Source organism: Cavia porcellus, unplaced genomic scaffold (assembly GCF_034190915.1).
Source record: "Cavia porcellus strain 051 isolate PalLab524CR breed Dunkin Hartley unplaced genomic scaffold, mCavPor4.1 scaffold_30, whole genome shotgun sequence".
NCBI lineage: Eukaryota > Metazoa > Chordata > Mammalia > Rodentia > Caviidae > Cavia > Cavia porcellus.
In genome coordinates this window covers 46,355,280-46,368,688 of record NW_026947513.1, presented here as the reverse complement: position 1 = coordinate 46,368,688, position 13,409 = coordinate 46,355,280, and the positions used below count along the sequence as shown (strand labels likewise).

The following is a 13,409-nucleotide window of genomic DNA, read 5'->3' as shown; positions in this document are numbered from 1 at the left end:
CCATGCGCTTTCTTGCAATATAAAATGGATGTGGCAACCTTGTAACCGCATTCATTAGTTGGAATTGTTTTATCCTATTTTGTTTGATTTTGTTATCTATGATAGTATAAACAGCTATTTTAAAGAAAAGAAGACATTAGAATAGCCAGAGCTGACTTAGTAATCATCTTACTCTGAAGTCCTACATGCTTTTGTTTTTTTGTTGCCTTTGGTTCTATCCTGTTATCTTATTGGATAGTATTATGTGTGATAGTATAAACAAATTTTCTATGGAAAATGAGATAATAGAGTAGCCATTGTTCATTCTCTGCTACTTGGTTCTGAAAGCCCTGTAATGCTTTCATTCTCTTAAATGGTTTGATACTGTTTGTTATGCTTGATACTATCACATATGAAGCTATGCTCAACTATTTCAAAGAAAGAGACACTATGGTAGTTATTGTTAATTATGGGTTGTCTTGTGGTAAAATGCTGTGTTACTTGCATTGTTCTGATCTGATCTGCTTTGTTATGTCCTCTTTTGTCTTAATCTCTTTAAAATAAAAATTTTTTTTAAAAAAAAAGATCCTTGTAACTATAAAGCGTGCAAGCTTTGGTGTGAAGCCTAGAGATTTTTAGAGATGTGCATATATATGAAATGTATGCATGAACCTAGGACCATTTTCCGATGAGACACTGAGTGCATAAATGAAAGCAACAGTTACCACCACACCATTTGCTATGGATAGACTTCATTGGTTAAATCTGGATACTACAGCTTGCATGGTAAAAGATATTTACAAATATTAAATAGAATAAGTCATGAGAAACTAGTCCATTCCTCCATAAATTATAGTCAGATTCTCCCCTTAATTCCATCCACTCCTCCAGCAGCCTGGAGGTCCCCTCAGTCTGTGGCGGTCCAGGCCTGTGAGGCAGGGCCTTTCCCATGCACATCCCACAGGCTGCAGCAGCTGGGAGCAGCTTACCTCGTGGGCACAGGGACCTCAGTCAGGGCACCCAGCATGACCGCCTGCTGCAGCCGGACAAAGGCGATGAAAGGGGCATCCAGGAAGTCGACTTCCCCCACAAGCACATTGGAAGCTTCTGCGTCCCGCGGCAGCTTTTTCATGAACTTATTCTTCAACTGCATGAGAAAAGTCAAGCAGACAAGATTTATTTACAGAGAGGGAAACAAGAAGAGAAACCAGGTGTCTCACAGAGTTCTCTTTCTTGGCGTCTTTGCACAACAGTCTGTAGCTAGCCACAATTACACCATGTTAAACAGAGCATCAAAGTAAGCATATAGCTTTGCCCTAGATTTAAAAAAATCGAGGATGGCTCATGTATAGAACAATGCATAATATAATAATTCCCTCCATCGATTTATTCACTTATTCAGCAAAAGCTTATCATGCAGCTATTTTAAGAGCCTGGCAGTGATGAAATCCAGAGAAACTGAGGCAGACAGGCTTGTTACCAGCCCTGCCTGAGCTCAAGTTTCTATAAGTGGGGGATAAAGTGCGACTTAAACACACAGGAGAAACAGTTGGTCAGAGGGCACTATCTTCAAGTATGGTAGGCAGGGGGACCTCTGAAGAAACATGTGTGCGGGGTGCCAGCACATGGACAGCTGACAAAGAGCACACCAGGTGGAGACCAGGATGAGCCAGGCTTCCAGCCGGGATGGAGGCTGCCCTAGGGGAGCACTGGGAAGTCTGTCATGGTAGCAGCTGGACCAGGGAGCTCAAGAGGAAGAAAAAAGCCAAGGAAATGAGGGTGAGGGGAGCCAGGCACAGTGCCCTGGGCCTGGTTAAGGGCTCTGAAGTTTCAGGTGGGAGATGACAGCAGAAGGTGGACAGGAAAACAGTTCTGGAGACACTACCGTAGCCCAAGCCCACAGGTGGGGAACACAGCCATTAGTGCAAGTGCAGAGCAAAGGGGTGAAAGCATACCCTGCATCACTCTGCCTCTCTTCTCCTCCGAGTAGGAGGCCACATCAGGAAGAGCAGCACAGCAAGAAAAGGAAAACCACAGAGGAAAAGGGTGTTGACTAAGTCCAAGACTGCTGCAAATTGAAATAAGATGAGAGCTAGGAACAAACAAGGGATGCTGGCAAGATGGCGGTGCCCGGGAGCTTGAACTGGCCTGCACAGAGGACAGCAGGGTGCAGAGCAAACCAGGACAAGTGTGGCAGTGGACTCAGGGAGAGAGATCATGACTGAGAAACACTGCTACCATGCAGAGAGGAGAGAGGGAGGGCAGCAGATGAAGGCACAAAAAATGGGGGTTTAAGCTGGGCCCCGCAACCTTTTGGTAAAGAGGATGATCTGGTAGGAAGAGTAACGTTTTCCAAGAAATGTAAGGAACAATGGAAAAGCAGCCCAGGCAGCCTCGAACTACTGGGATAATGCCCACAGCACCATGGAAGGATCAGATTCCAGCAGGAGCCTGTCAGCCTTCTTAGTTCCGAGGTGGGGTGGAGGGTCAGCCCAGCTAAGGACACAGACATCAGCACGACATTCAGGCACGCTGCCCCAGGAGCATGCGCGGAGAGCAGAGCAGGTGTCAGGCAACTTCTTGGAGTAAGGACTGCGTAACACAGCCTCTCTGAGGCCCTTATTCTTTCACACAACTCAAGCAAAATACTTTGGTAATCATGGAAAGACAAAGAATTTTGCAAGACCATATTAAAATACAGATTTCTGATACACAGTTATCACCCAGAGCTTAATATTTTCTGCACAGATTACTCCTAAAATGGGCAGTGGCAGGCACGACCCAATTCCCTTCATTAATAAGAATATTATACCGACATTTCACTTTCAGCCGTCACTGAAGAGACCCCAGGTCTCCATCACCCTCAGGAACATGTCTGTAAGGTTGTTTTCTTCACTTTGGTACTGCAGATAACAAGAAAGCTATTTGTGCAGGGCACACAGATCAGATCAGCGTCACAGTGCCTCCCTGGCAAGCACAAAGTCCTCATCTGACTCCCAGTACAAAAAGAAAGAAAGAAAGAAAAACTATGTGACAAAAATCAAGACAGTGTCTTAGAAAGTGTCAAGAAAGTCTTAGAAAGACTAGGGATTTAGTGGAAGCTAGCAAATAAAATAAAAGCACGCCCACTTTTAAGTAGTATGGAATTCTCCATAATTTTTACTATTAATCCTTTATAAATGCAGATATCCTAAAAATTCATTTTTAGTTTTTACACATGAAAATAGCAGCTATAGAAGGGTCTAAAATCATAAGTTGTCAAAACTGTTGTGATCACTTAAGGAGTTACACAAAGGAATATGTAGGGTACAGCCATGTGGTACAGATACATGCAAAACAATATCCCCAAACTTTCTCCAAAGCGGCCTTCCACTCCCAACACAGAGCACAAAACTGATCATCTCACCCACCTTCCCTTCTCTACAGCAGACTCCTTGCTCCAGGTAGACAGCTGATCTGACTATAATCCTCTTCTGTTTCATGTACTTAATTCTCATCCTCACTGTCCAAAGTTACCCTTTTTCTATTTCCACCTTTTCTAAACATCCTTTAGAGCTGAGCTACGATACCCTGCCATCGCCACCCACTTCCTCGGGAACTACAGGGCTCCATTCTCAATCATACCTTAATCTTTCCCCACTTCTCGTGAGGTTGAAGCAACATATCCCAGGTGGTTACACACTTACACAAAGTGTCTAACTAGTACTACACTATCTTTACTGAGACTAACAAACCCATACCAGCAAGGTATTTATAAGGCTGAAGAATATGAACTAACTTCTGCACGCTCTGAAGAATGCTGTGAAGGCATGTTCTTTTAGTTTAGTGTATTTAAAACTTTGTGAGATCTAGTGTTCTGAGAGAAACTAACATACATGCTGAAGTAAATGTGCTTAGTGGCTAAAGTGCCCCAGAACTCTGTCCTTAGGATATACTGTTCCTCTCTGCACAGTCTCTGCTGGTGACCTCTTTGAGTCTCATCCTTTAAACACTACCTACTGTACTGATGACTCACACATTCTATGTGTGAGGCCAGAACCTCTGCCCTAAACTCCACACCTAAAACATCTCCACTTGGGGTTCTAATATATATTCCAAATTTCATATGCATAAAGTGAGCCTTTCCGAGATCCTCTGATACCTGTAGTCTTCCTTTTCTGGTGAATGCAAAACCCTTGCTGTCATTGTCAACTCTTCTCTTTTGTCCATACCCTACATCCACTGCATCAGCAGATTCTGCTGGATCTGCACTGATACATCCAGAGTCCAGCTGGATGGATCCAGTATTGTGGCCACCACCCTGGTACACACAATGATCACTTCTGGATCACAGCACTGGTTTCCCACCTGGCCCCCATCCCAGTCTATTCTCCAAAGCAGCCAGAGCAGGCAATTAGGAGTCAGATTGTATTCTTCCTGTTTCTGCCTTCCATAGGCTGCTATGTCAGTAGTGGAGCCAAGGTCTTTACTACAACCTGAACCCAACCTACCACCCACAAGCTACCCTGTGGTGCCGCATCCCTGACTCACTGCTGACCCCATCTGCTGGTCTGTCTTTGACCACTACTCCAGCTGCCCATCCTCTCTCTGTCGCTCCCAGCACACGCACTTGGGTCCCACACACTGCATCCTCTGGAGGAGGTCTGCATAGCCTCTCCCTCACGTCTTCCACTGTTTACATCACTTTCTCAGCAGAGGTGCTTTCCCCAGGCACTCAGGTTAAAATTCCAGCTCCAATCTCCTCATAAATACTTCCTACTCCTCCTGCTTCCTTTTTTCTGCTCACACCTATACCATCAAACACATCATACGTGCTAGTGGTCTCTGATATTGTCTGCCTCCTCATTGAAATACAAGTTCGCTAGAGGCAGATACAGCTATCTGATTTGTTGAGTGTTCTGTCCCTGCTGTCTACAAAACTGCTGAAAAGAATGGTTCGATGGTTCGATGAATTTGTTGCTGAGTGAGTGAATGGATGAATGGGGGTTATTTTCCTGCTCTTCTCAATCAACCTCCTTAACTTCCTCTTACCACAGGCATTCTGTGCATCTCACCCAGACCACAAAGTGGATGAAAGTCACAGATAGGGTCATGCTTTCAAACTCCGCCTCTGAGAAGAGTCACTGCATAAAAGGGTGGATGGGTAACCCACAGACACCCAATGCTTTGGGAAAATTTGGTATTTAGTTGTGTAAAGGAGTTGCTTCTCAAAGGGATACCAGGCTAGACTGTGTGCAGCTAGCTGTATGAACACTCTGTAAAGAAAAAGGCTTTTGCCAACTTTGGCTTCAGAGAAGTGGATTTTAAGTAACTGTCTGCGGAGCTGGAATCACTACATCGTTTGGCTAGCTCAGCAATTTTGTGAACTTACTTTGTTTTTATTTTTGCTTATATCTTTAACAGCTTGTGACACAAGCTCTTTGAATCTCCATGTTCACATTTCAGGTTCTTTTTATACTGTTCTCTCTTGGGCAGAAAGGTCTCACAGTAAAGACTTAGAATCATACAGCTTGTCCTCCACCATGAATGTTTTATCATTTCTTAACCTCCCTTACTTTCTGAATCCAGTGATCTGACAGTATTACCGTGCCAAGAAACTAGAATTTTGAATGGATAAAGCACAATAAATGAACTATTGTAAAAGAGGTAGCTTACTTTAGATGACAGTTCTATTTGATGTTGAGAAACTTATTCATACCCAAGTGATGTGCATACATAAAGCTAACTTAAAAAGTCAGTCTTCCACTCTCCATCTGGATCTCAGATTCTCCCCCTCGTCTGTGAAAGTCGTTTGCGTATTTTAAGCTTTACATACAGGCCCATCACAGTGTGGCTGCTGGTCAGTCTTAACTAGCCAATACCACCACTTGATTATACTGTTCTATTCTGATGACCCTCAGCCGTCTCCGCAGACCCTTAGCCTTGCCTACTAAGTAGGTCTAAGCAATCATATATCCCTCTGATACTAGTCAGGTATTTAGATTCTTCTCCCTTATTTCACCATTATTAACACATTAAAATAATTGCATATATAGTATTAAGTATTATTTCTAAGCAAAAGCACACAGGCTTTGTCCTTTGAATCTGATTCATGAGAATATGAGCCTGCTAACTACTCGATACACTTACTTACAAGTGGTATTTAAATATCATACACAGTTAAGTGAATTTTCTCCTTTTGACAAGGTTTGCATCCACAGCGCCTCCCTTGATTCTGGTCTCTTTCTCCCTCTAGGAGAGTAATCTTCCAATCTGTATTTACTCTCAATTCACCCTGCTCCTGTCCGCATGCTAACACTTCTTTTCCTGGACAAAGAAATTATTCCTGAAGTTCTTCTTGATGTTCTTTCTTCAACCTACTGATGCTCTTTCCCTTCCTCTTTTCTTCTTTTTAGCTTATTTTCCCTTGTTCTTTTGGGGACTGTAAGCTCTTCTTCTTTCCCAAATAAAGTCATGCAGTAGGCAGAAGTCAGCAGAAGCCATCCCAGTTCCAGACCGTGCGCTGCAGAAGATACAGCAGGGCCAAGGTCTAGTAGTACGCCCAGGGGTCTCTTTGCCATTTTACCCTGAAGTAACTGTTAGCTGCATCTCTTCATTAACAAAAGCGTCTTTTCTAAAAGAAAAGTTACTGAGTTCCCCCTACGGGTGACTCTGACTGAGACAGCTCCTGTGCTGGACCTATCATATAGTGTCAGGAAAAATGACATGCCAGAGACACTAGAATTCAGAGAACCCAAAGCCTAGGTCAGAGAGTCTTCTAGGAGAAGACTTGCGGCCTCTGAGGGTGCCATTTGTTCATTTTCTCTACACAAACAATAATATTAACTGTTCAGGTGGGAAACAATGTCCTGTCACCTTACTGCCTCCGTGCTTCTGCCCTTTCACGTTCTCCACACTCAGCAAAAATGACCAAGTTGATAAATTCACTGTTAATAAATTGAATGAGACACTGTCTGGTGGGAAGGTTGATACCTTGAAAATAAGAAGCAACTTGGTTGTTTCTCCCACTGCACAGCTGCTGACGGAGAAAGAGACTCAGTACCTTCATCCACGGGGCTGGCCCACAGATTCAACCTGCTCTAAGGCGCAGTTCTACCTCCCTGTCAGAATAACTGCCTCTGAGCCTGTGACTCTCGGATGTATATTCTATATGGCTGGACGTAGGGCTGGGGCTCTGTACTCAGTGAATCAAAGGACTAAAACTCAGTTCCCAATCTGCTCAGTTCCTCATCCAGTATTTAGCAGGCCTGTCCCAGCTTCACTATAGTCAAGAGCAAAATAATGTACTAAGAAAGACAACATCATTTACAATATCAAATTATTTCTACTGCATATGTATTACATCTGAAGTTCAATCGGAAATTACCAAACATATTAGTAGGTAAGATAAAATGAGAGCTACACATTGAAGATATCAGACATGGACGCTAAGATAACTTCATAAAATTTTTAAAATATTGATTTTGTAAGATAAAGAATTTCAGGAGTTTGGAAACAAAATAGTTGTCCTAGAGACTGAAATATGATTATGATTACTGAATTGTGTGGTTAGTATACTCATCATCTGAAAACACTGCATATTAAAGCTTGGAATACAGCTTAACCATGTGCATTTAGTAACATTCACAGCTCTAACTGAAAACTTTACAAAAGGAGAAAATCTGCAATTTAATGGTATAAATATACTCATTGAGAGATAAGAATAAAGTAGCAAATGAAACCCAAAGAAGGCAGAATAAAGGAAATAATACAAGTGAAAGAGTAAACTAATGAACTAGAAAACAATATACAACAGTTGTCACATTCTATTTTACACTCTGAGCAACAATTTTACAGGACTGGTTCACATGTGCTTCTACAGTAAAATGTTTGAGCCTGAGTAATTCACAAAGAACAGAAATTTAACATAGTTCTGGAAACTGGGAAGTCCAGGGTCAAAGCACCTGCATCTGGTGAGGGCTGCTCTCTCCTTCAGGTCTGCACTGTGAATGCTGCATTCTGGGGGAGGTCTCTAGTCAGTAAAGCTAATCCTGCTCAAAAGGGGGAGCATAACTCCCAACCCTGTTCCACAGGAAATTCAAACCACACCAGGAGTGTTCACAATGCAAAACTTATGAAGTACACTTAGGGTTTGTACACGCACACACACACACACGGATATTTAATAAGATACAAAGAAAAGTAGAGCCAAAGTTAGCTTCCAACAGGGCTGAGATGAAGTGGCAGTCAAATATTGATTCTGTGAACTAATCTCAGAAGGAAGTTTGAAATAGATTTGAACCATCAAGAACTTAATCTATTCAGAACTCTGTCTACTGGAAGCACATCTACAGAACCAAACTGTGGGGCCTGGGATCCGGATTACTACAGACATTGCCTAGAGCTGGCTTCCATGGTTAGCAATGGTTAGAACTTGTCTCTTCCTCTCATCCTCCCCACAGTTCCAGAGTCCCTCCTATTTTATGGCTACGAGAGAAAAGGGATAATTCAAACATCAAATTCTTAGACAACCTACACCATCTCTGCCCTGGGTCCTGGGACAGTAAGTCTCACTGAAAGCTATCTTCTGGTCTTTCTTGTAGAAAAGAAGGAAGATCCATGATCCAAGTTTGGATTCCGACTACAAAGCTCAGACTCAGTAGGAGAATGCTTTGCTTCTAGCCTTCTAAAAGCTATCATGCGAGGTCCAAAGGGTCTTCCTCGTTCACCTGAGTTCCACTCTGGAGTTTGAAGACAAGGATTTAATTGTTAGCAACAGCTCTTTGGCATTGTTTCTTGATGCACCCATTACCCCGATGGTCTTCTGGCAGTGCTGGGCTGTAGATAGGGTTGGGTGTTCCTCAGTAGCCTGAACAAACACATTTTAAACATGCCCCTGACCATTCCTTTCCTCAACTTAACCTCCTTCCTGTAAAGACATGGTTATCCAACTAGGAAACAGCAGACAAAGGAGAAGATAAGAATCACTATTCTTGGGCCTGGGGATTTAGCTCGGTGGCATAAGTGCCTGCCTGGCAAGTGTGAGGTCGTGAGTTTGATTCACAGCACCAAAAAAAATCACTATTCTCTTTACTTAGCAAGTATTGCCTTTACTCTAAGAGCACACAGAAATTATATTAAAACTTCTCTGTTAAATAAGGATATTCTTTATGTATTTGTTAAAGTAATTGTTGGGACAAGACATTTTTGGTGTGATACGGAAAACTACTAAAAATATGATTTGCATTGCTGTTATGAAAACTCTGATTCTTAGGTTATCTTCAAACTGTGATTTAGGAAATCGTTTCAAATGGCTAAATATAATGATTGGCCCAATGCCGAAGAACCCTAAAAAGAGCTGTCACTCTTCTCAAGCAATGAGAGCCCATAAAATCAAGTAATGATAACCCATAGAATCTAAAATTCTGGCACTAATAGTATTATTGATACTCAACATTGATAACATGGTCTGAGATTTCCTAAATGTATAAAATGTAAGTTATTAAACATAACAAGATGTTATCAAGCAAAACAAGATGGCCAAAGGCTTCGTGACTATCCACACTTTTGAACACTCTTCTGCTTGTTTTTCCATTTTTACAAACTACAATGTCAAAGTGAAAACAGTCCCAAGTATAAAATTTTTATTTTACAACATTTCCTTCCAAATTTAGACATCACCATTAATGCAAATGATTCTGCAAAGCAGCACATTTACAATGGATATTAAACTAAATAGAACATTAAGTACAATTCATTAATTCCGGTTTCCTAAACAGAAGGAAATCAAGTAATGAACTAGTTTAAAAGTCAACTTGTCAAAATCTCCAAGTCACATTTTGTGTCTTATTAAAATGTTGTCAAATATGAATAATTTTTAAATATTTCACATGTGTTCATTTAATTAAATTACTACAGCTAGCTTCTGAAAAAATGTATTATTACATTTTACAGATGAGGGAAACAAAGACTCATAAAGTTTAAGAGTCTTCACCAAAAACATACAGCTAAATAGCCAGGCCAGTATAGAATCCAGACCTGAGAATGCTCTGTCCATTGCTGTAGGCTATGCAACCCTTACTGTCTGTGGAAGGAATTTTGCCACCTCAAGTTTAGAAGCTCCCGTCCTACAATCTCTGGGCTTTCCAGTCAGCAAACCAGTGTTAAACACCCTCATTTGTTTAGGGTCTGTGCAGCTAACCTTCAACAATTAATAATGAGTACCCTTTAAAATGTTAATATACTTCACATGAAATAGATACATGAGAGACAAAGGCAGGAAAAAAGAATATTAAAATACAGAGAGTATCACCTGAAAAAGTATTTTTTAAAAAACCAATAACCAAGGTGCTACCCAAGTTAGGGGGTTTTTCTAGAAGCTCCTCCCTTTTGCAGTTGTGTCCTGAACCCCAATGTGCACAAACACAGGTTTCCAGCTCCGTGCCCCAAGGCAGGAGCCCTGAAGCATCTAGTACTCTACCTGACAGGACAGTCCTTCTGCGCATACTCTCCTACCTCCCCTGCTCTCACAGGCCCCTGTGCCTCCACCCAGCAGCCAGGCCCCACGGGAAGGGCAAGCCTCACCCTGGGTTCCCTCCTCCCCCAGCCTGACTCTGTAATCATACTCAGCACAAAGCTTTCACTGCTTGGCTTCCCTGTGACTCTTCCTTGACTGTGAGTGCTTTAAAGAGGTTCCTAAAGTACCCTATAAAAAGAAACATTATTATGCAACCTTGTTTCCCTGATGCCTTATAAAGTCATCGCCTTGACATAATCATTCATTTAAGTTTGTGTAACACAGGAAGTCACACGATCACATCTGTGTTGTGGCATCACTATAATCTGCACAAAGATGTAAGACCTGGGCTGGGGATGCAACTCAGTGGTAGAGCACTTGCTTAGCATGAGAGAGGTTCTGGGTTAAACTGCAGAGAGAGAGAGAGACAGAGAGAGGCAGAGAGGCACAGAGACAGAGACAGAGAGAGAGAGAGAGAGAGAGAGAGAGAGACAGAGAGACAGAGACAGAGACAGAGACAGACACAGAGACAGAGACAGAGACAGAGACAGAGACAGAGACAGACACAGAGACAGAGACAGAGACAGACACAGAGACAGAGAAAGGAAACAAGACAGATAGAGAGGAGCTCTAGAAAAATGTTCCATGTGGTAGCAGCAAACTACAGAACAGCCTCAGATAATAAAAGAAAACATTTACTGGTTCTAAAATACATTGATATCATTTACTCTTTAACAACAATAACAAAAATCCCTGTAAAGCACTCGAAGTGCTTCCCCTAGGCTGAAGTTTATGAGAGCATTTTTGAAAAAGGGTCCTGAAGGAATTAGCTGCACACTGAAGTACTTCTTCATTAATGATTTTGAATCTTGCAGTAACACTGAATTCTAAAGGGACCATTGCTGTTAAGAGGCACAAAGGCCAGGATACACAAATCAGCAGTAACTACCAACACCTCCTTTATATGCTACCAAGAAAGTAGTTGAGAAAAAATCAGGAAAATAATTCCATTCACAATAGCTTCAAAAATTAAACACTCGGGAATCACTAAGGAGGTAAAAGACTTCTGTGACCACTATTTCAGACATTGAAGAAACAAACTAAACAAACTAAACTAAACTAAAGACACCAGAAGATGGAAAGACCTCCCATGTTCACAGACCAATGAGGATGCTTAACTTTGGTTTGCTGATTGGAAAGCCCAGAAATTGCAGGACGGGAGCTTCTAAACTTGAGGTGGCAAAATTCCTCCCTCAGACAGTAAGGGTTGCATAGCCTACAGCAATGGTCGGAGCATTCTCAGGTCTGGATTCTATACTGGCCTGGCTGTTTAGCTGTATGTTTTTGGTGAGCTAATATTAAAGTGGCAGTATGATCAAAAGTGATCTACAGATTCAATGCAGTCTGTCAAAGTTCCAATATTTCTCCACAAAACTAGAAAAAATAATTCTAAATTTCATATGAAACACGAAAGACTGCAAATAGCCAAAGCAATCCTAAACCAAAAGTCTAGAGCCATCATAATATTCAATTTCAAATTATTCTATAAACTATAGTACCACAGCCGTGGCACTGGCACCAATAATAAACATAGATCAAGAGAAGAGAAAAGAGGAGAGGAGAGGAGAGGAGAGGAGAGGAGAGGAGAGGAGAGGAGAGGAGAGGAGGGACAGAAACAAACTCAGGCCTTTATAGTCATCTGGTTTTGTTACAAAGGGGCCAAAAATATGTGGTGGAAAAAAGACAGACTCTGACAAATAGTGGTGGAGAAACTTATTATTGATATGTAGACGAGAGAAACTAGATCTCTATTTCTCACCCTATATAAAAATCAATCCAAAGCGGATCAAAAACCTAGGAATAATACCTAAAGCTTTAAAACTATTAGAAGAAAACACAGGGTAAACACTTGAAGCCAGAGACACAGGCAAAGAATTTCAAAAAAGGACTCCAGGAGCACAGAAAATAATAGTGAGTCAATAAATGGGACTATGTCACATTAAAAAGCTCTTGCATCAAAAGGGAATCAACTAATGAGTGAAGAGACCACCTCCAGAGTGGGACGGAGTCTCTTCCCACTATCCCCCCCCCACAGCAGATTAATATCTAGAATATAGAAACATAAAAACATCTCAAACACAAATAATTGAAAATATTAACACCAAAAAATCAAAAAGCCTAATCAGTAAATGGGAAAATGAATTAAAAACTTCTCAAAAGAAGTACAAATAGCCAAAACACAGGTAAAGAAAGGTTCAACGCTGCTATCCTTTAGGGAAATGCAAATCAAAACAACACGGAGAAAACAGCTCACCGTGATCAGAATGGCTGTCATCAAGAATGCAAAACACAACACTGATGAAGATACAAGGAAAAGGAACCCAAAGCCAGATGATGTACACTAGTACAGCCACTACGGAAATCAGTATGGAGGTGCTCAAAAACTAAAGTCAGAGCTACCATTTGATCCACCTTCCGCCACTACTTGGTACAGACCCAAAGTGATTAAAGTTAGCACACTGCGGGTCACCTGCACATCCAAGGTTATGCACACTTCACAGGAGCCAAGATACAGACCCAGCCCAGGTGGCTGTCAACACATGAATGGATAAAGAAAATGGCATTCTTCAGCCATTAAACAAGGAAATTTCATCACTTGTGGAAATATGGTTAGAACAAGAGATCATCATGCTACATGAAATAACACAGACTGAGAAAGACAAATTGCACATACTGTCGCTGATCTGTGGAATCTATAAAAGATGACATAAGAGTAGAAGAGAGACTATTATTTGACAAAAGGAAGGGAATAAGGAGAGGAGGGAGATTTTAAGAGTAATTTGGGTACAGATATGATCAAATGACAACATTCATTGAAACCCACTTCTTTATTAGTACATATCTGTAAGGTTATAATCACCTTGGGGAGCAGTTA

The 13,409-nt window shown here is 41.5% G+C and overlaps 1 protein-coding gene across 10 annotated transcripts in view; it reads right to left on the bottom strand.

Moving 5' to 3' along the window:
* Slc4a4 (solute carrier family 4 member 4) overlaps positions 1 to 13,409 on the bottom strand; it is a 329,139-nt gene that overhangs the window by 108,057 nt on the left and 207,673 nt on the right. For all 10 annotated transcript variants that reach the window (XM_063240311.1, XM_063240312.1, XM_063240308.1 and 7 more), the window contains one exon: positions 969 to 1,126. In XM_063240311.1, the coding sequence (XP_063096381.1) occupies positions 969 to 1,126 (158 nt within the window). The remainder of the gene's footprint in view (positions 1 to 968; positions 1,127 to 13,409) is intronic.